The sequence below is a fragment of the Pediculus humanus genome, genomic scaffold, assembly GCF_000006295.1.
Source record: "Pediculus humanus corporis 1103172107475 genomic scaffold, whole genome shotgun sequence".
NCBI classification, from domain to species: domain Eukaryota; kingdom Metazoa; phylum Arthropoda; class Insecta; order Psocodea; family Pediculidae; genus Pediculus; species Pediculus humanus.
Genome location: NW_002987093.1, coordinates 778,089 through 800,249, shown reverse-complemented (window position 1 = coordinate 800,249; position 22,161 = coordinate 778,089). Strand labels below are relative to the sequence as shown.

General features: G+C 25.8%; 6 protein-coding genes across 6 annotated transcripts in view; 3 read left to right on the top strand and 3 right to left on the bottom strand.

The window, feature by feature from the left end:
• Positions 1 to 3,144: 3,144 nt before the first annotated feature.
• On the top strand, positions 3,145 to 6,154 carry Phum_PHUM128090 (ionotropic glutamate receptor-invertebrate, putative; the record flags this gene model as incomplete). The annotated part of the gene is made up of 8 exons (XM_002424339.1): positions 3,145 to 3,300; positions 3,380 to 3,912; positions 4,706 to 4,846; positions 5,007 to 5,221; positions 5,296 to 5,504; positions 5,582 to 5,850; positions 5,934 to 6,104; positions 6,130 to 6,154. The coding sequence occupies 8 exons, from the start codon at positions 3,145 to 3,147 to the stop codon at positions 6,152 to 6,154; spliced, it is 1,719 nt and encodes a 572-aa protein (XP_002424384.1).
• A 417-nt stretch (positions 6,155 to 6,571) lies between these two features.
• On the bottom strand, positions 6,572 to 7,918 carry Phum_PHUM128080 (uncharacterized protein; the record flags this gene model as incomplete). Its single annotated transcript, XM_002424338.1, has 3 exons — positions 6,572 to 6,689; positions 7,240 to 7,437; positions 7,518 to 7,918. The coding sequence occupies 3 exons, from the start codon at positions 7,916 to 7,918 to the stop codon at positions 6,572 to 6,574; spliced, it is 717 nt and encodes a 238-aa protein (XP_002424383.1).
• A 749-nt stretch (positions 7,919 to 8,667) lies between these two features.
• On the bottom strand, positions 8,668 to 10,090 carry Phum_PHUM128070 (Grave disease carrier protein, putative; the record flags this gene model as incomplete). Its single annotated transcript, XM_002424337.1, has 3 exons — positions 8,668 to 8,842; positions 9,274 to 9,415; positions 9,496 to 10,090. The coding sequence occupies 3 exons, from the start codon at positions 10,088 to 10,090 to the stop codon at positions 8,668 to 8,670; spliced, it is 912 nt and encodes a 303-aa protein (XP_002424382.1).
• A 988-nt stretch (positions 10,091 to 11,078) lies between these two features.
• Positions 11,079 to 11,865, top strand: Phum_PHUM128060 (uncharacterized protein; the record flags this gene model as incomplete). The annotated part of the gene is made up of 2 exons (XM_002424336.1): positions 11,079 to 11,531; positions 11,836 to 11,865. 2 exons carry the CDS (start codon positions 11,079 to 11,081, stop codon positions 11,863 to 11,865), a joined length of 483 nt encoding a protein of 160 aa, XP_002424381.1.
• An 863-nt stretch (positions 11,866 to 12,728) lies between these two features.
• Positions 12,729 to 13,623, bottom strand: Phum_PHUM128050 (transcription factor A, putative; the record flags this gene model as incomplete). Its single annotated transcript, XM_002424335.1, has 3 exons — positions 12,729 to 12,735; positions 12,917 to 13,403; positions 13,479 to 13,623. The coding sequence occupies 3 exons, from the start codon at positions 13,621 to 13,623 to the stop codon at positions 12,729 to 12,731; spliced, it is 639 nt and encodes a 212-aa protein (XP_002424380.1).
• Positions 13,624 to 22,016: 8,393 nt separating this feature from the next.
• Phum_PHUM128040 (mitogen-activated protein kinase ERK-A, putative) overlaps positions 22,017 to 22,161 on the top strand; it is a gene marked incomplete at both ends in the record, with an annotated part of 3,412 nt that continues 3,267 nt past the window's right edge. Inside the window, one exon of the mRNA XM_002424334.1 lies at positions 22,017 to 22,043. Within this exon, the coding sequence (XP_002424379.1) occupies positions 22,017 to 22,043 (27 nt within the window). The remainder of the gene's footprint in view (positions 22,044 to 22,161) is intronic.

Below are 22,161 nucleotides of genomic sequence, written 5' to 3'. Positions count from 1 at the left end.
TATTGATGATAATAATAATAATAATAATAATAATAATAATAATAATAATAATAATGTTTCATAACCTTTATAAATATTAATGAATGAAAATAAAAACAAATTTTCCCACTCAAAGGCTAAATAAAATCAATGAAATTTGTCAAAAAAAACCTTTTTTTTCATTATGGGCATATAAACCATTAATAATAATGATAATAATAATAATGATAATAATGATAATAATAATAATAATAATAATAATAATAATGCTGAGCTATTAATAACATTGCAATGGTTGTTTTAACAAAAAAAAAAAATATTTATTAAATAAAAATGACAGTGAGAGGAGACCTTTAAGGTGTTGAGGTTTATTTATTAATAACAATAATTGAATAATAATAATTAATCGAGGTTTTTTTTAAGGTTTTACATTAATTAGTAATAATAATGATGATGATGATGATGATAATCACGAAGAGTAAAATTTAAAAAAAAAAAAATTATAATTTAAGTAACAATTTTTTAGTATAAATCTAAAAAAACAGTGCATAAAAAATTGTTTATTTATTTATTTAAACAAAAGAAATGGATTTATTGTTATTAATTTTATCAAATTTAATTCGTTAAATTTAAAATTGCAAAAAGAGAGAGAGAGAGAGAGGGGAAAACCCCGTTATTATATAAATGACAATTTGAAATTATTTTCTTTTTTTTTTACTCCCCGCCCCCCAACCCCAAACCCTCACACGAAAAACAAATTAAAGTCAATCAAAAATGGGTTTTAACTCTTCTTTGTCATCATCATTATTATTATTATAACGAGAATTATGTAAGAGAAAATAAATATATATTTATAAAAGTAAAAAGAAGAGAGAGAGAGAAAAAAAAATTTTTTTTTTTATTTGTCATCGCCATTAACTACCTTTCAACAATCAATTTATAATTTTTTTTTTTTTTTTTTTTGTAAAGAAAAATTAGAGAAAATTATTGCAAAAATAAATAAATAAATAAAAACTTATTAAAAAATTACATAAGAAATAAAAATTCACTTTTTTTTTTTAATAACTCCAATAACCGTTAATTTTAATAAATAAATGAATAAATAAATTCTTACCTTTTCTTAAATAAAAAATTATTATTATTATTAAATAACCACCACGTGTTTCAATAGTATATATGTAAATAAACAAAAACACAATACAACATAAAACTTTATAACATTTTAAATTATAATTTATTCACTTAAAAACATAAAAAAAAAAAAAAAACTTTCTACGTCAATGATTTATTTTTTTTTTCCTTTTATTTAACAAAAAAAAAAAAACGATTCCTCGTATCAATTAATTAATAATTAATAAATTATTTGCATATGTGCGAGTGTGTGTGTGTCTGCGCGCGCGAGATACAACTGGAAACTTATTATAAAAAAAAAAATTTGATTATTATTATTATTTAAACTTTAGTATATATGTATATTATAAACAACGAACTCAGCTATTTAAATGTCTGTCTGTCTGTGAGATTCCATGAGTGGTAGGGAATAAAAAAAAAATGAGGCCATATTAAATACATTTGCAATGTTTTAACACATTGAGCCCGCCAATTTTTATTTGAAATGTTGAGGAAGAGTAGGGAGAGGGAGGGGAGTAAGGGAAGAGGAGGGGGAAAGGGAATTCCCTTCGAATGTGCAATCGGTCATTGGATATTTATATAAAAAAAATTACCTGATAAGTAATAATAATTAAAATAAATTCTCTCTCTCTCTCTCTCTCTCTCTCTCTCTCCTTATAACATTGTACAAGTGTCATTATTATTATTATTATTATTATTATTATTATTATTATCATCATCATCATGTTTTCCTTTATAATAATTAATTACATTAGGAAATGAAAAAAAAAAAAAAAAAGGTTGTAGTTTTTTTTACAAAAAATTTCAAATTCAAATTTTTCATTAATTTATTATTATTATTATGGAAAACCTTTTTAAATAAAATAATTTATTAATAAAATAATTTGGCATTGTGGTGTATGTATGCACTTGCTATTAAAAAAAAAAAAAAAAGTAGAGGAAAACAACTTTTTATTTTAATAAAAGCTCACAGTTGTTAGATTCACATAATAATAATAATAATGATAATAATAATAATAATAATAAATTATTTGTTTTTTTACTTAAATTAAAATAATTCAGTTAATAATAATAATAATAATAATTTTTTTTGCTTGTCAATAATATATATGAATGATTTGCATTTTCCCATAATCAAAAATTATTTATTTATTTATTTATTTATTATTGGAGATTAACCTTTTTTCCTTCCTTCCTTCCTTCCCCCCTCCCCTCCTCCCCCCACACAAATCTTCTTAACATAATTTTTTTATTTTTATTAAATCGAAAGAGGAAGGAAAAACAAACGGAAAAAAATGAATTGTTTAATTATATTTATAACGTTTTTTTTTTTATCAATAGGAACTCTATTCGGTGAAAATATTAAAATAAAATCAAATGGAATAAACAATAATAAGAACAACAATAGACGGTTTGAATATAATTCCATAGAGTCAAATTCGTCGTGGAATCAGATAACTATTAATTCATCGACGTGGTTAAAATTCGTTATAAATTTTGCCAATTTATCACAGTGGACTTCTATAATTTTCTTTTTTTCAAATCATTCAGGTAAATTATTAACTTTTTATTATCATATCGTAACAACATAAAAACGATTTACTTTTTTTTTAAAAGTTATTAAATTTAATTATAAAACAAAAAAAAAAAAAATGGCGTAAGAAGATAATTTTCCCCCTTTTTTGTTTTAAAATGCAAATCATTTAACGTTTTTGTTTCCTTTTGCCTTATGATGCCGGGGATTTATTTTGTAATTTTAATGTTTAATAAATCATTAAATAAACAAGTTACCTTCACAATTCATTATTATTATTATTATTAATTGTATTTAATCTCATGATGATGCTGATGCTGGTGATGGTGATGATGATGATGATGCTGGTGATGGTGATGATGATGATGATGATGATGATGATGATGATGACAATTACTTTTTACCTAAATAAAAAATAAAATAATAAATGTTATGATATGTGAATAATCATAAAAGTAATAATAATAATAATAATATTTTCAGAACTTACAACAAATTTGATGCCATTCATATTTAAATATTTTAATTCTGATGGAAGATTTGTTAACGTTCACATAACATCTCATCCACTTTTACCACGTTCAGTATATCAACAAGGTCGTAAAATAGGTATAGTTTACTATTGTGATGAACCTGATGAAGATTTTTTAAACAAGGTATCATGTGGAATTACCTAAAAAATTTAAATTTTTTATATATAATTCATTATTATTATTATTATTATTCATTTGTCAGATATCAGAATTGGATTTATTCGATTCCTATCGTTTTTGGCTTATAATAAAACCGGAAATGATGAAGAGTAAAAGAAGGATAGAAGATATATTGGGGGGATTAAATTTGGGTGTTAATACAAATATGGTGTTGGGAAAAGAAGAGAGACGTGTATCAACGGTGGATGCTGCCGTTACAAATAACGTAACACGTTTAAGAAGAGAATTAACTGGGGATCCAACGATAACATTTCGTCTTTTACAAATTTACAAAGCGTCCAAAACGGAAAATGAAACACTCAACGTGGATTTGGGATACTGGGACACGCCAAACGAATTATATAAAATAAAAAAAATAATAAACGAAGAACAAAGATTAAATTTGGGAGGTTATAAATTTCACGTGGGTATTAAAAATGGACATGATTCATCCCCATCATCCCCATCGTCTCCATCATCGAATTTTTTTAATAATTTTCCAATCGATGGTAAAGCATACGAAGAAAAAACATTTATGGAATTATTCGATTGTTTAATTTACGGTATAAATGCGAGGTGAGTTTAAAACGAGGATTTAGTCGTTATAATCGACGCCATTTTTTTTTTTCTAGTATAAGAAGAACAATATGTCGACTCATTGCAACAGACAGTTTTTTTTTTTTTTGTTTAGCATTAGCCGAAATGTTTGTTTGATGGTAAAAATAAAAAACTTTTTTAATTTGTTTGTTAATGCCGCTCCTCTAACAAAGAAACAAACATAAACAAACATTTGTGGATTCGAACAAACAAAAACAAAAAGTAGAAAGTTAAGAAAAAAAAAAAAAAAGAAAAAAAATCCTCATCGCGTTTATTTTTTAGTTTTTAATAATATTTAAACGATATAATAATAATAATAATGATAATAATAATTAAATGTTGTTAATGTTTTTATTTAATTGTTTATAAATTTTACGCTGTAAAAGGTCTTTTACAAAAAAAAGTAAAAGTAAAATAATTTTAAAATTAATTATTTTATTACGTAGTAATTTATCTCGTGAAAATTATTACGTGAGGAGACTTTTTTTTTCGTGAGGAGGGAGGGAGGGAGGGAAGAAGAAGACAGGGGGAGAGAGGGAGAGAGAGAGAGGGGGGATGATACGAAACGATTTTATTAAGTTTTTTTTTAATCACGTTTTCATCAAATAAATTATTAAAAATTTACTTGATTTAAAATGTCGAAAAATTTAACAAACCTTGAAATATGACAGAAATCATTATTATTATTATTATTATTTACATTAGAATTTGGTGGTATACGTGCAGAAATACACGAAAAAAAATTTTTTTTTTCTTTTTTTTCTGTTTAAAGTTTTGAAATTGTTAAGTTTCAAAGAATGGGATGGAGAAATGAAGAAGGAGGATGGACTCATCTTTTAGGTGGTGTCGTTGATGATACGATAGATTTTGCATTGGAAACTGTTGATTTACAAAGTGACGTTTCCGGTGACATGTATTTTACATATTCGATAATAACAACAATGTATGCGCATTGCTTTTACATAAATTATTTATGTATTTACTTATTTATTGTTAAATAATTTCAGGAACAATATTTATTTTTGTAAATTTACAAAGGGTGGAATGAGAGATATTTTTTTAATACCATTCAGCACTCAACTTGTTTTTTGCGTTGTATGCACCGGACTATTACTAGCTCTTGCAATGATTTCAATCACTTTAGTTCATTATAAAATAAATAACGATGGTGTGGCCCATCCTGACCCTGAGAATAATGAAAAAATAAATAAAAATATAAAAGAGAAAAAAAAAAAATGGAGTATAAGCGATGCAATTTTATGGTGCATAAGTATCTTATTCATGCAAGGTATCAGCATTCTTTGATTACGTCATCACTCTTTGTTTTAACGAATTTAATAATTTTTGTTGTTTTTTTCGTAGGGAGTCAATGGTCCCCAAAAACAATGTCGGGTAATTTATTACTCATAAATGGCCTTTTATTTGCACTTATTATATACAATTCGTTTGCTGCATTCATAACATCCGTTTTATCCGTTAATAGTGACGAAATAAAAGATTTAAAAGATTTAATAAATAGCGATTATGCATTCGGTTACACACTTGGAAATTCTGACGAATTGTTTTTAAGGGTATGACCATAATAATAATAATAAGGAGGAGGAGAAGGAGAAGGAGGAAGTGAATGGGGTGGTTGTTTACATTTCAGACAGTTAATAATACTCATCTCAAAGAATTATATTTCAAAGGTTTAAAAGAAAATGATGGAGTATCGAATCCGATGGAGGGTATGCATCGTGCAGCAGAAGAAAAATATGCATTTTTCGTTGGTGCAAGAACGGGGAGACGAGCACTTAAAACTGTCGTTCCACATAGGAAAAGATGCCAATTTCAAGAACTTTATCTCGAGTTGACAAAAAATCACGGATCAATACCCGTGTCGAAAAATTCACTGTTGAAAAAAATGTTAAATTATAAGTAAGATAATAATAATAATAATAAATCATTTAAAATACAATTGTTATTATTATATATTATTATTATTATTATTTGATTTTTAGAATAATACGTTTGATGGAAACTGGAATATTACGAAGATTTCAAGAATTGATGTTATTATCAATGCCGAGTTGTTTGGAGGGTACGACATTCAATAGTGCCAAATTAACAGATGTTTATTCTGCTTTTTTCCTACTCGGTGGTGGTATTATAACATCACTCATAGTCCTAACGTTCGAAATATTGTTTTTTAAAAAGAGAAAAAAAAATGACAAAACCATAACGACCGTTAAAAAATTATATCATCATCGATATGACGACAACAATATGGCGGAATATTTCAATTCTTATCCTTACAAATACAAAAAAAATTTACAAAATTATTAATTATAGAAATTACATTCGAATGTTTCGGATTTATTACTTAATAAGTTAATAACTTTGTAATAATAATCAAATGTTAAGATGTACACAATTATTAATTACATAAATTAATAAGTATTTATGTATATATAAATATATGTATATTTATCTAAATATTTCATTCGTTCGTTTTTACTAAATACCTATTGTTTATAAAATTATTACGTATTATTCAGGTACAAATGTATACATAGGTTAATAAATATTGCACATGTCGTACGTGTTTGCAAATTTTTTACATTTAAATAAAAAATTTTCGATTACACAGTAACATTTTCTAAGCGCAGGGATACGGGATTTGTACGTAATTCGTAGGGAAAAGGAATTTTTTCGGGATTTTTATCGTTAACAATCCTTGATTTATATTAAAACAATCACGAAATAATCCATCGTTTCTGAAATTAATAATAAAACGTTTAATAAAAAAAAAATGATCCGATACATTTTAATCGAAAAAATCCATAAAAATTTAATAATTAAAACAAATAAAAAAAAAAAATAAATAAATAAATATAAATAAAAACAACCCAAATTTTTAAACTCTAATTTTAATAATAATAATAATTATTATTGTCGCCATATTTTTTTTTCTTTTTCATATTTGGAATGTCATCTTAATAATAAATTAAATAAATTTTTTTTTTTTTATTTCTTCATTGAAAAATTTACAAAAAAAAAAAAAAACCTTCATTGGAATGCCATAGTAATAATAATAATAATAATAATAATAACAATAATAATAAGTTTTAATCATAGCACCCTGTTAAAATTTTTGCAAATCAACAACCTTTTGCGACGTGTCACTAGAAATTTACGATTGCACCTTTTTCCGTACCTCATATCATTATTATTATTTTTTTTGTTAATCAACGACAGACGTTTTATAAATAAAATGGTGAGTATTTAAATAACTGAAATGCATTTTCCCTTTTTGTTTTTTCATACCTGCATAAAATGGACGTTACGTTTTGTGATTCCATGAGCCAAGATTTGATTAGATTTCCCTCGCCGTAGTGTGTCAAATAAAAATGACAGGAATTTTTCAACACTTCCCACCATTTACCATCGAGGTGATTGGGAACTTTGTCTAAAAAACCATAATGAGAAATCAATCTCAATCCTTGCCATTCTTTTAACTCGTAACTGAAAAAAAAATAAGATGATGAAATGGAGTTTTTTACAAAAATAAAATTTCATTTTTTTTCACAGTCCGTTGAAACGACCTTTTGAAACCGAAATCGCAAATCGGTCTCAATAATTGCGACGATAAATAATCGTCGAAATCGTGGAGCGAAATGGAGGATTTAAGTGCAAAATTTAATATGTTTTCGAGTTTTTCAGACACGGTCAAACAAATTCCGCATTTGAGACAAGCCGAATTGAACGGCGTGTCCATCATTGTGTATTTTTGTAACAAAACCGTCGGATGATATTTTACGGGAGCGAGAAAACCGTTCGCTTCGTTTTTTTCAAATGAATACTCGCAATTTGGTATTTCGTTGAGGACGCCATCGATGATCAACGATGACTCCGGTGTGAGTTGTGGGAAATAACCGCAAGCTAAAGTCCGATAAGAAAAAATATATATAAAACTAAATCCGTACAAAATATATTCAAAGCACATTCGAAATAAATATCGATTTACAAAAAATAAAAAAATAAAAATACTAATAATAATAAATAATTAAAAAATTATTTTAAAAAAATCTCAAGTTCTTATAAAAAGTAAACAATAACAATATTACCGAAGCGCAAAAAGTGAGGGAAATTTGTCGGAGCAGCAGACACCCTGCAGGGAAATTTGCAGGGAAACGTTCTTTCTTCAATTTAAAAAAAAAAGAACACGTTATTGGGAAAACTAATAATGCCCGAGTTTTCAATACCCAATCAATCAATCAATCAATCAATCTCATGATTCCGATTTAAAAACGATGATGATTTTTATGTTTCTATGAATTTATTTTTAAAATGTAATGATATTTAATTTCGAAATCGAGTAAATAGAAAAGAGAAATGCAAAAGTCGTGTGAGTTGAGTGTTCGTTCGACCTTGAATGTAAAAATCACTTTCTTTCCGGATTCCGAGGTAAAACCAAGTCTTTCTCCTCATTTAAAAAAAAAAACCCAATATATAATAATAATAATAATAATTATAAATTTATGAATTGTTGTAGGTCAACGAATAACTAGAGCATGAATTTATTCTTTTCACTGTCATTAATTAAAAGGTTTACAATGTTGTCGTTTTGTCATTCAAAAACTCATAGAAAATTATTTTCAAAACCGTTATTTAACTGGAATCACGACAAAGCATGCAAAAATATTGTATTATTTTTAATGGTACTTACCTGCAAAATGAAAGTGTAATGCCTTCTTACAATTGTATTCCGGTGTCCATGTTTAAAAGTTGTTTCAAAAGCTCGTATGTTGAAAATGAAACTGCAACCATAGGCATTGCTCGAAGATAATTTATGCTCATTCCACGATATAAACCAGAAACAATTCCATTTTCTTTGTATATTAAAACCAAAGTTCTGAACATGCCCACACTGTAAAAAAAACAATTAAAAAAAAACATGTGAAAAATGTTCAATAAGAAAATATTCTAAAACAAAATTTATAATATGTACAAAATATAAAAGAAATAGGTTTTAGAAAAAGATTTAAGAAAAAGTTTAGTTACAAGATATAGTTTAATGCTAGAGTACTTAACAGTCATAAAATTTATAAAGAAACTTCTAGAACAACAAAAGTTATATTAAAAGTTATTCACACATACCTTCTGTAATATAGACCCATATAGTAAATCACCATTTAACAAGGAAAACATGAAATGAAAGAAGAAATTTTTTGTTTTTTACATAAATTAATACTAAGACAGTTAGAAGAAGAGAAAAATTTATAAGTTGAAATTTTATATACAAAGGTAAAATTATTTATTTACAAAAATTATCTTATTTAAAAAAAAAAAAAAACTTACGCAAATTTTTGAGTGTCAGGATTCATCATAGCCAATTGCATTCTTCTTCTGGTAACATCCAATGGATATGATATACTTTGAGCAACAGCACCTGCCAATCCACCACAAAGAAGTTTTCCAAAAACATTCAAAGCTAACCCTCCTGAAAAAAAATAATAAATGAATTTTTTTTAACGACAAATAAAAAAAAAAAGTAAAAATAAAAGTTAGAAAATAACATACCTGTATTTCTTGAATGCTTTGTACTTGTCAAATGAGGAGTATATTTCATACAGCAATATTTAAACATTTCGAAACAGTAAAAGGAAGATCCAGCATATGGAATCATTCCACAAACTGTGGGAATGAAACCCCTGTATAAAGCTCTCAATCCACCCTCCTGTTTGAAAATTGAAAGAGCTGCATGTACGATACCTTTGTAAACATGTTCCCCTGTTACTTGAAAAGCAAGTCTTGCTCTTATTGTATCCAACGGATAAGTGAGACAGACAGCAGTGACTCCAGCACTGGAGCCAGATAAAAATTTAGCAGCATGCGAATTATGTCCAAAGAATTTAGGTAAATTTTTTCTATATATTTCATATGAAGTAAATTGTACAGCAGCATACGGGAAAATTCTGACCATTTGTGCACCATTTCCCTTATATAAAGCTAAAAAATTTTCATGAACAATTATTTCCTTTAAACCTGAGAAAACTCCATGATGTTTGTAATGATTGTTATGAGCTTGTAATAAAATTTTTATTCTATCTAAAGGAGCAACAGCCGTTTTTGAACACATTCCGGCTATTCCTCCGGCTAAAAAAGATTTCCACATGAATTCAACAGAAGTTGGCTTTTCGACCATTATTATTATTATTTTGTAAATATAATTTTATAAAAAGAGAATACAAAAATAAAATAATAAAAAAATTTATTGATACTACTACATTTCACCCATCAGTTTCTATCACTTTCACCTTTTTCATTGAGTATCACTTCTACTTTATTCTACGCATAACAATTTTTTTTTATAATATTTTCCGTGCTAAAATAATAAAATATTGTAAAAATTATATTCACTCCATTTAAAATGATATACAGTAAAAATAATTTAAAACGTATAGAGATAAAAATTATACTTATAAAATAATTATTAAAAATAAAATTACAGAGAGAAAGTTTTAAATAACGCGCGTGTCATGTTCAACCTATGAAATTTACCTTGGATTTAATAGTTTTCATGTTGAGAAAGTAGAATCAGCTGTGTTGTCAAAAAAAAAAAAAAAAAAATGTCCAACTTAACAAAAATTAAAAAAAAAAAAAAATTTTTTTTTTAAATAAATGACCCAAAATTGTTTTAAAATGGTCATTGGGAAAAAGAAAACATTTAAAATTTTTATTTTATCCCGAGGGGGGAAAGGAGGGGAAGTAAAAAAAATTAAAATATCCATTTTAATGGGTTATGTTAAATCGTAAAAAGTTGAGGTTAGGTTTCGCAATTCCTTCCTGCATCGCATCGCAAACTACGTCAGCAATAAAACAATCAATTAAATTTTTTTTTCTCTTTTTTTCCTACTTTTTATCCCGTGAAATTAATAAATATTTTCGAGAAAAAAAAAACAAATAAAATTTCTTTTTTTACCGTTTGCGTGTCGCGTTTGAAAAAAAGAAAAAATAATAATAATTTGTAATGTTGGCACCGCGTGTGTTTACGATTCTAACTTAAATTTAAATAAAAATTTCATAAAATTATTATTTTTTTTTCTTCCTCTTTTTTTTTTTTTTTTTTTTTCTCTTTACATTTACAAATAATAATAATAATAATGTGTGAAAATTCAGGTGCAACGGATGCGGCTTCATTACGTAGAGAAATAAGAAGGAAAAAAATATTAGAATTTTCGAGTAATAGACTTAAATTAATCGAAGGTTTAAATTCGCACAATTCAAACACACCGTCATTATATTCGAGGTATAACATAGAAAACCCATATTCTGAATTTAATTGTAAAGTCGATGATGACTCGACAAGGTTTGAAAATTTCAGTAGAAATAATATTAATGATGATGATTATGATGTATCTAAATTAAAAAGTGCATTGAATGAAAATAAAGATCTGAAAGAAATATCCGATTTATTATTTGAATCGAAAGAAAAAGATTCAAAGGATTACGACGAAGATTCCATTCAATTAAATGTATCTGGACAAAATGAAAAAATTTCAATTATTAACGAAATGTGTAAAAGAAAATTACATTACATTCTTTTGGCTGTTACAGTAAATGTCTTCCTTTATTTTAATATCGGATATATTTTCTATGAAGTAAGTATCTCCCTCCCCCCTTTCCCCCCCTCCCATTACAATAATGACAAATTAACAATGTTTTCAATTTTTTTTTTTTTTTTTTTATTACAGAATATATTTTGCCCATTTTATTCGATTAAAATAATAGAAATGTTAGCGATTAAAGAAAAAAAGGAAAATATGCAACCATTTTTATTTATATTATTAAATACATTACCGATGGGACTTCAAAAATATGTTAAAATATTTTTATCGATAATTTCGACATTTTTTTCAGATCTTATGTTATATATATTTACATTTATAACTGTGGCTAAAATTTTTAATTTACATTTATAAAAAACAATTTTTTAAATCAAATTATTTAATTTTTTTCATCTGGTAACATGTATATTTTTAAATATATTTCTGGTGTAAGTTTTTTTCATAAGATGTTTTTTTTTTTATTAAAATGAAATTTTATTTATCGATTTCAAAAAAAAAAAAAAAAAAAAAAAACAGTATTATCGAATACATCTTGGATAAAATTGTAAAAATTTAAAATGTATGAATGTAAAATTTAGTACAAATGTAAATTTTTATTGTAAAATCTTTATTTTTATATATTAAATAGATTAAGTTTAAATAATTTTGAAGTCTTGATGTAAAATAATATTTAAAAAGAAATAATAATAATATAAATTAAATGCCTTATTATAAAAATTCAAAATCTTTTTTTATTTATATTACCAATTTGGTAAATTGTCATCAACACATCCTTACCTGTCAAAATGTTTATAAATGTTTATCGAAATGTAATCGAAACAAATCTTCAGAAAATTACACATACATTCGATTTAAGGATCAAAAAAATATTCTGAAGGAGAAGAAAATCAAAATTTGATATGATAAAACATGCAAAATACATAAATGTATAATAATTATGTAAATAAAAAAGTTTATAATACCGATAAGAATTTTTAAAAAATATACTTTTATTTATTAATAACTATTTTGTATAAAAATGTAAGAATAATTATAGAATACAATAAACAAATATGGTAATAATGAATTAAAATTAAAATAAAAAATATTAAATGAAATAATGATGTAATTAAATTATTTTCATTTGTACTGTATAAGTATTGAAAAATATTATAAGTTAAAAACTAAAAAAAAAAAATGGCGGAGTTAAAAACTAATTCTAACAAAATTATATGAATCAAACGAAAAAAAAAAAATATATATAAACTAATAAATGTAAATGTTAAACTATTTTGAAAAATTTTTTTATTATTGAAAACTAATGAATAAGAATTATGTAAATAATAATGTAAGAAAAAAAATAATATTTAAAAAAAAATTATTGTTTGAGGTACTCTTTAAGGGTAATAGATCTGACAACATCTAAGTTTCCCAATTTAATCATTTTGTATTCCCATTCTAATAATGTATCATTGTAATTTTTTATTTCGTTATTATAATTTTTGGTAAATTCTGCTTTGTCTTTGTCTGAAAGAGATTTCCACATTTTTCCAATTCTTTGAGAAAATTCCAATATTGATTCATTATCTTTTTTTTTTTGAGCTTGTTTGAATTTAAAAAATGATGTTAAAGGTTTTTTGGGTTTATCAAGATCTCTAGATCTTTTTTCTCTCAAATTTTTAACAATTTTTTGTTCCTGATTCAACTTCAACTCTTTCTCCGCTATTTCTATACTTTTCTTTTGTTCATCTGTTAGACTATTTTCATAATTTTGTAAATCTTCTTTGTATTTTGCATATGATTTTTTATATTCTTCCTTTAATGCCATTTTTTCTTCTTCGCTAATATCATTCCATTTGCTACTTATAATTTTTCTTACTTCTAAAATGTTAAAACTTGGTCGTGAATACTACTCGACCAATTGAGTTATAAATAGTTTATGAAAAATAATCTTACCTGAATGTGGAAGATTACTAGACGCGTAATTTTTAAGCATTTTATTTGAAAATTCAAGAAATGGAGTGACTGGCCTTTTGGGTTGCTCTGGAAGATTTAAGTAGGCAGGCACCACTTTCTTGCTAACATTTCTGGTAGTACTCATGAACCAAGGCGTTCTACATATGTGCAAAAAATGTCAATATAAACAAATTAATAATTAATAACTTTAAAAAAATCAAAAGAAAATATTTTAAAAAAATAATACTAACAGACTCATGTTATGAGAAGGAAATCTATTTGTAATTTGCAGCACTCTTGAAAACGCCATTCCACTATCATATAAAATTGTTATTTTTGAAATAAAAAATAATTAATTGTTTTCCCGTACGTGATATTTTAAAATTAGGTATCCCACTTTAGCTATTAATTAATTAAATGTAAGCAAATAAGTAAAAACCTATAAACAAATTCAATTAATAATGAATGTTTTCAAGTTTAAAAAAAAAAAAAGCTGTACACAGCCTTAATAAACGGTCATTTGAAAACGACGCTCGAGGAAAATGGTTTAATTGAAAATAAGTCGACAGTTTCTCGATAGATGGCACTAATTAGGAAAAAATCGAACAAATGTCTGACGTCACAACACCGCAAATTTTAATGCTAGTGCTTTTATGTTTTCTAGTCTTGTTATGGTTATAATTTTTTGTTGTTTAAAGTAAAAATAATGCTATATTTTAGTGCTTCCAATAATTAAAAAGGAATTCATTATCTATATTAGCTAAGGTAAATTATAAAAGTCGTAAAGTATTTTTTACAGTGATGTCTTGTCAGTGGAATTGCATTTCTGATTTGGAAGCGTGGTAACATGGCGGTTCAATATTTTAATTTTGTTTTTTTAATTTTGTACGAAGAAAATCCCCATTCCTCTATTGACAGCCAAAAGTATACCTTCGAGTGTTAATTCTCTTTTATGAAATTTAAAATGAATTATTATCACATTAAATTATTTATGTTATCAAAAAGAGTTACCTGTAATAAATTCCACACAATAAAATATTATTAACAAATATTAGAATATGGTATACATTGATTTTAAAATTATATCAATTGTGAGTTTGTTATTAAATTATTCATTTTGATGATTTTTACAATTTTTTAAGCATATGTAATTCACAAAGTAATCTGTATGAAATTCATAATGGATTATATCTTATGATTAAGTGATCTGTATCAATAATTTTAAGGTGTTAGAGTTCAATTATTGAAATGGTGCAATTTGATTTCTTACGATCAACAAGATATATCCACAATACAAAAAACTTATTAATAATATTAATTTAATAAATTACTTAAGCTGAATAATTAAAAAAAAATTTGAATAATCAGAAGATAAGAACAATTTTAAAATAATTTCATTATTATGTTTAAACATAAAAAAAAATTAAATCGTGTAAATGCATTTTGTTGCATTCATCAACGACTTAGAGATTTTATAAAAAAAAAAAAAGACTTTAAATAATTCGTTAGTAGTTATTGCAAAATCATTTTGCATTAAATATTTAATTTTTTTCAAGTTCATAAATATTTTCATCTAAAAACACACATTTCCCCATATTATTTAATTTAAATTAATTAATTTGACACATTTTTTTTTTTTTTTGAGTGAGAATTTAACGACATTCATTGTACAATTTGAATTCAATGAGTGATATACTTTTTTTAAAAAAATGTCACGACATGTGATTTTGTTTTCTGTTTTCACATAAAATTATTTAAAACATAAAAATTAAAGTCGATGATATAAAATGATAAAAATAAACATTCAAAATTGACAAGTTAATTGGGTGATGATAGCATGACTGCGAAAAAAAAAAAAAAAAAAAAGAAACATCAAGTTTTTTGTGAATTACATTAAAGAAAATCATGTTTAATGTTTTTTTATTTATTTTTTTTTCTCAAGTCGTTCTGTATTCGGTTTTCGATATCTCTAATAATAATAATAATAATGAAAATAATAATGATAATAATAATAATAATTTTGAATGCATTTTACACCTATACATATGTAAATGTAAAATAATATTATGCAACGGATGCAATTCAAGCTTTAAAGAGGGATCTTGTCACGCCCTCATATATTTCGTAGACAAAGTTTGTGGTTGTCATGACAACCGTTAAGTCTCGCTATCTGTTTTGTGGATAAAAATAAAATGGAGGGAAAACGTTTTTCATTGTCTTTAATAAATACAATTTTTTTTTAATATCTCTCTCTCTCTTTCTCTCTCACTCTCTCTCATTATATATTAATAAACGTATCTTTCTTCTTTTTCTTCTTCTACTACTCTCCTCGGAAGGAAATGTAATTAAATTGCGATTATTATTATTATTATTATTATTAAAACGAGATGAGAGGGGGGGGGTTTAAAGTTTAAAGGGATATTTTCATAATAACAATCGACATGTAATAGAAATAATGATGATGATGATGATGATGATGATAATAATACATTTTTTTTATATAAAGATTATTCAAGATGAAAATCTTTCTTTATTCCTTTTTATAACATTTATTATGATTATTATTATTATTATTATTATTATTATTATTATTATTATTATTATTATTATTATTATTATTATTATTATTTACCTTTTTATTTATTTATTTATTTTTTTATATTTCAAAATAAATAGAGTAACAAACGTCTGTCGACTTTTTTTTTTATATTTTTATTTTATTTTATTAAATTCGATTCTCTTTCTCTTTCTCTGTCTCTCTCTGTCTCTCTCACTCTTATCAATCAAATGTCCCGAAGTATTATTATTTTATTAACGATTTGAAATAAATTTTTCAATTTAATTGTATTACGAATCATGTTTCCTAAAATTATTATTATTATTATTATTATTATTATTATTATTATTATTATTATTATTATTTAATAACGTGAATTTTGTGATTGTAGGGTGGAGAGGGGGTAGGAGGAGATCGGGGGGTGGGAAAGGCCGGGGGTCGATACGTAGAAAACACGAAAAAAGTTTTGATTTTTATTTTTTAAAAAGCTTTTAAGATTTTGATAGAATAGAAGAAGAAGAAGAAGAAAAAAAATAATAAATAAATATAATTATGGAATATTCTATTTTTAACCATTTTTTTTTCTTCTTCTTCTTCTTCTCCCCCCCCCCCCCCACAAACACACACACACACACAAAACATCATTATTTGTTGAATTTTGTATGATGGGTTAACAAAAAAAAAAAAAAAAAAAAAGAAAAAGAAAAAAAAAAAAAAGAAAAAAGAAAAATTTCCCCCCTTCAGGTTTATTTATTTTTCCATTTTTTTCCTTTTTTCTCTCTCTTTCTCTTTCTTTCTTTCTCTCTATCTTTCTTTCTCTCTCTCTCTCTCTCTTCACGTCTGCTTTTTTTTTTGTCATTCGAATCGACATCTAAAATAAATATATAAAATTCAATTTTGAAATATGTTATGTCGGGGGTGGTAGTGGGGTGGGGGAGGAGGAGAGAGAGGGAGAGAATAATTTTTTTAATTTTTTTTTTTGGTACCTGTCGAGTGTGTGTGTGTGTGCGTGCGTGTGAATTTTTCTTATCGATTTTCATTTTTCCATTGAAAAATTATTATTATTTTTTAATTAACTTTTGGCTGTCTCCAAACGTACGAATTGTTTTAATGAAAAAAGAAAATTTTCTTTTACGAGTTTTCCACGTTTTCCTAATCAGGGATTTGCATTATATTAATTTCCGTTAAACTTTTTTATTTATTTATTTATCGAATTTCGATTCGTTGAAATAACACGTCTAGTAACACTTGTCCATTTCATCGATCATTATTATTATTATTATTATTATTATTATTATTAATATTATTAATCAATGGTGTGTACAAAAAGGAAAAAATTCAAAGGGCAAAATAATAAAATGATAAGTTGATGGTGTGTGCCTATTGATCCCCCCCATATAAGAGCATGCGTATTTTGACAAATAGAAAAAAAATTTTTCCTCCGTGTTTTTTCACGTGGGCGATGGGAGCAAAAAAAAAAAAACCATGTTCGTTTCTTGTTACAGAGTAATAACTAAATTTTTATGTAGTTAGTGCCACGATCCTTTGGATTTTTTTTTTCCTTTTTTGACAATATCGTAGAAAAAACACGAAGGTGATGAAAAGCAGAAGACAAAAGGCAAAAATGACTGGGGAAAAAGAAAATTTTATGGAAAAATTAAAATGTGTATCATTTTCGTTTCATTTCATCCATTATTATTATTATGACTATCATTATTATCGTTATGTTTTCCATATATTTTCATTACGAGAAAGAGGAAGAACGTGGGGGAAGGGGGAGTAGGAGTAGGAGGAAGAGGAGGAAAATTGTTTTAATTTTCATTGACTTTCATCAACGTTTTCATTTTTTTTTTTTTTATATTTTTTTTGGGGGGGGTGGGAAGGGGTTATTTTAAATTTAAATTTTTTTTTTAGGCGCGTTTTCGTTCCCTCTTTCATCCCTTTTCGTTTCGTTACCTTATCAAATAATAATAATAATAATAATAATAATAATAATAAAGTGGATTTTATCGTCGGATTATGAAATTTTTCCTTTTTCTTTTTTTTTTAGTTTGGCCAGATTTTTTTTTTTTTGTCAAGTTAATAAGAAATTTCAATTTGATTTTTTCATTTCCGGTTTCTCGATCATCGCGATATCTTTTTTCAATTTATCGTTCTTAAACTAATTTTCCGGTGGAAAAATCTCTCTCTCTTTCTCATAATAAGGAAAAGAAGTGGACGAGGAAGAAAATTTTTTTTTTTCTTTTTTCCAGGTGTTTAAAATTAATTAAAATCGGTAATGACATTTTAAAAAAATTGTAACAAGATAAGAAATTTATACTTTGGCGTTGGGGGCGGGTGGGGAGCAAGGGGGGCCGAAAAAAAGAAAAAAAAATGTTAAAATTAAAGTTTTTTCTGTTGCGGTTTGCGTGTTGTTGTTTCACTTGAAATAACAATTAATTTTCATTGGAAAGATTTTTTTTTCTCCATCTGGGGGGAGGGGGAGAAGGGAATTTATTTTTATATAACCGGAAGTAGAAAAAAAATTTTTCATTCGAACTCTTTCGGTGTCCTGTACCTTGCCTTTTTTTTTTTTGAAAACCTGTTGATGGTACTTTTATTTTTTTAATTATTATCATGTGTGGGAAACGTTGACCGGTAACCGGATGGCCGATGACCGGACGAGAAACCCCCTCCCCCGCCCCCCCCATTCACGGTTACTCACGTGACCGGTTTAAGGAAAAACAAAATAAAAAAATTTTTTACGTTTTTGTCACTTCGTAATAATAATAATAATAATAATAATAATAATATTTTATTTGTAGCTACCCGTTTGTAACAATTGGGAAATGGTAACGAGGAGAGAGAGAGAGAGAAAGTGAGAGGGGGAGGGGAGGGGAAATAAATGTAATTTTTGTAGTCGGTTTGATAAATTTTCCTTTTTTAACGTTTATTATTATTAATCTTTTTTTTTGTTTTATTTATTTATGTATTTATAGATTTTCTATCGCGAATAACAAAAAAAAAAAAATACATAAATAAATTTAAACGTTAAAAAAAAAAAAAAAAAAATGAAAAAGATTAAAATATATGCGTTTTGAACGATAACAAATCGGTGGAAATAACGTTTTTTTTTTTTTTTTTTTTTTTTTTCTAACGGGGGGGGGACCTATACCTTCACGTTCCCTTTCCTCCCCTCCCCCCTCCCCTCATCGCGTCCGTCCGAACAATTTTTCCAAGGTTCCCGTACGAAAAAATAAAAAATAAAAAAATAAAAAAAAGTAATAATAATAATAATAATAATAAAATATATAGGATTTATTATCCAAAAATAACTGACCTTAGTTTTAGTTTTTCTCTCTCTCTCTTTTCACGTCCACGTCCCGGAAAAGTTTCTTTTTTTTATTTTTATTTTTATCCAAAAATCGATATAATTTAGTTTTTTTTTTAATATATTGTGTTTGTGATAAAAACGTTATCGGAAAATGGAGATTTGTTATTTGAAATATTTAAATAAAAAAAAATTTAGTTTTATTATTATTATTATTATTATTATTATTAGTATTAGTATTATTATTATTACTATTATTAGGATGGCGCGATTTGATTTTCCAATGTTTTATTTTTTTAGCGCATGGAAAGCCACGTGTGTAAGAGATTTTTTTTTTTTTTTTAAATTTGCGACGCCGCTGAATTGTCGCCACATTGCAATCCCCCCCCCACATGTGTGCTTTTGGATTTTTCATTTTTTCACTGCACATTGTGTTTTTGCCCACGCGGGGCCCCCATTTTATATATTACGTTTATTTTATTTTTTTATTTTATTTATTTATTTTTTTTATTGTTATTATTATTATTATTCGGTTTTTTTATTTTTTTGTTTTTGTTTTTTTTTTTGGGGGGGCAGGGAGAGTTTCGTTAAAGCAAAGATTTTGAATTATTAAAGTTAATTCGTGGATTAATTATTTATTGTTCGTTCGTTTGTTTGTTCATTTGTTTGTTTGTTTGTTCGTGTGTTTGTTGATGGAAAAGTTTCAATGTGGTTATGTTTTTTTTTCTTTTTTTTTTTTACAGGGGAGAAAAAATGACTCTTCGAAAAATTTGAAGATTATTGTCCAGCTTTTTGGGTAAGTTTTTCTTTTTCTTTTTTCTTTCTTTTACTTTTTTTTTTTTGTTTTGTTTTGTCACGCGTTTGTTTCGGTAAAAATATGTTGTTGTTGTTACATGTGGTGAAAAATAAACACGTTTTTCGTAATATCATCTCGTCTCAGTTTGTTTCAGTTTGTTCGTTTGTTTGTTTGTTTCTCTTAATTAAATAAAATTTAAAAAAAAAAAAAAAAAATATGAGAAATGCGAATATAAGAAATGTCGTCGGAAAATAAAAATTTTCCTTTTTCTTTCCCGACAGATTTTTCCGCTTTTATCTCAAACCCTTTTTATTATTATTATTTTTCCATCCTTTTTCATTATTGTAGTCATTGTTATATGAAACCTTTCATGTCGTCGTCATCGTTGTCGTCGTCGTCGTCGTGTTTTCCGCCGCTGTGTAGGGAAGAAAAGAAAAGAAAAGAAAATGAAAGAAAAAAGCAAAGTATATAAAATAAGTAAATGAAAAGGAAAAAGGGAAAACAAATTCGTTTGAAAAATGAAACTTTTACTACTCGAAAAAAAAGGAAAAAAAAAAAAAAAAAGATGGAGGAGAAGGAGGAAGAAGAAAAAAAAAGGGGGAGAAAAAAAAATTGTGGCAGTTATGTTTTCCTTCTCCTCCCCCCATTTTTTTTTTTTTTTCACATCTTCGTCTTCCCTTCTTCCGAAATTTTGGCGCCACGGAAAACATTTGAGCTTTTTGTATAAAAAACGATTGTATTGCTTTTCTCCCTTTTTCTTTTTTTCTCCAGTAAAATAACGGTTTCGATTTTCTTTTCTTTTTTTCTTTTCTTTCGATATTTGAAATTAACGCGATGAGGAAAATCAAAAAAATGATAATGATAATAATAGGTAGAATATGGTTTCTCTCTCTCTCTCTCTCTTAAGCGGTAACAAAAAAAAAATCATTAAAAAATGAGGAAAAATTAAAAATTATGAATCTCCAGCGGTTTACACAAAAAATTTCCCTTTAAAATCTCGATAATTACGAAAAAAAAAAAAAAAAAAATTTTTTTTTACCCCCCAATAAAGTTTGTTTTAAAATTAAAAAAAAAAAAAAAAAAAAGAAAAATTTTCTTTCTTTTTCTAAAATATTTTATATAACATTTGAAAGCTTTTTCTTGTCGTGTCATTAAAAAAAAAAAAAAAAAAAAAAAACTTGGCTTCGGGGTAAACGATTTACCCCATTAATTTTTTTTTTTTTTTTTTTTTTTTTTTTTTTTCGGAGGAGTAGTCTCGGTATATATAATTACGCGACCCCGAAATGTTTTTTCAATTTTTTTTTTTTTTTTTTTTTTTATTTGTGCCAAAATAAATTTTTTTTATTTTACAGGTAAAAAGAAAATATTAGTGACGATGATGATGATGATGATGATGATGATGATGATGATGATGATTTTATGTGGAATGCGTGAGTGCGTGAATGCGTGATCATGTGCGTACGAACGGATTTAGATGCTGTTGTTGTTGTTGGTTGTTGGTTGTTGTTGTTCTTGTTAATGAAGTGAGAATGAAAAATACGAGTTGCCAAATACAAATTTTTTTTTTTTTTTTTTTTTTGGCTTCTCGTCCTCCTTCTCCCATTTTTCTTTCCCTTCTGTTTGTTGTTGTTGTTTGTTTGTTTTCGTGTTGTTTTGATAGTCGAGTGAATGGAGTGGGGAGGTGGAGGGGAGAAGAGGGGGGAAAGGGAATCGTTTTATTAATTTCGTCTCGAATTTTTTTTTTTTTTTTTTTGTTTTCCTTTTGTTAAAAATCATCGTTTTGTGAGAGTCCCCAGAATTTCGATTAAATTTTTAAATAGTAATAATAATAATAATTAATTATTACGTTATGTTTACCATTTCGTAAATAATAAAATGGTTACGTGGGGAGACAGAGAGGGGGTGATCCCAAAATATCTACAACATCGATTGGATCGTATTATTCTCAATAATATTTGACATATATATATATACATATATTCATTTTTAATGTGAGTAAATTTAATTTTAACTTAAATTT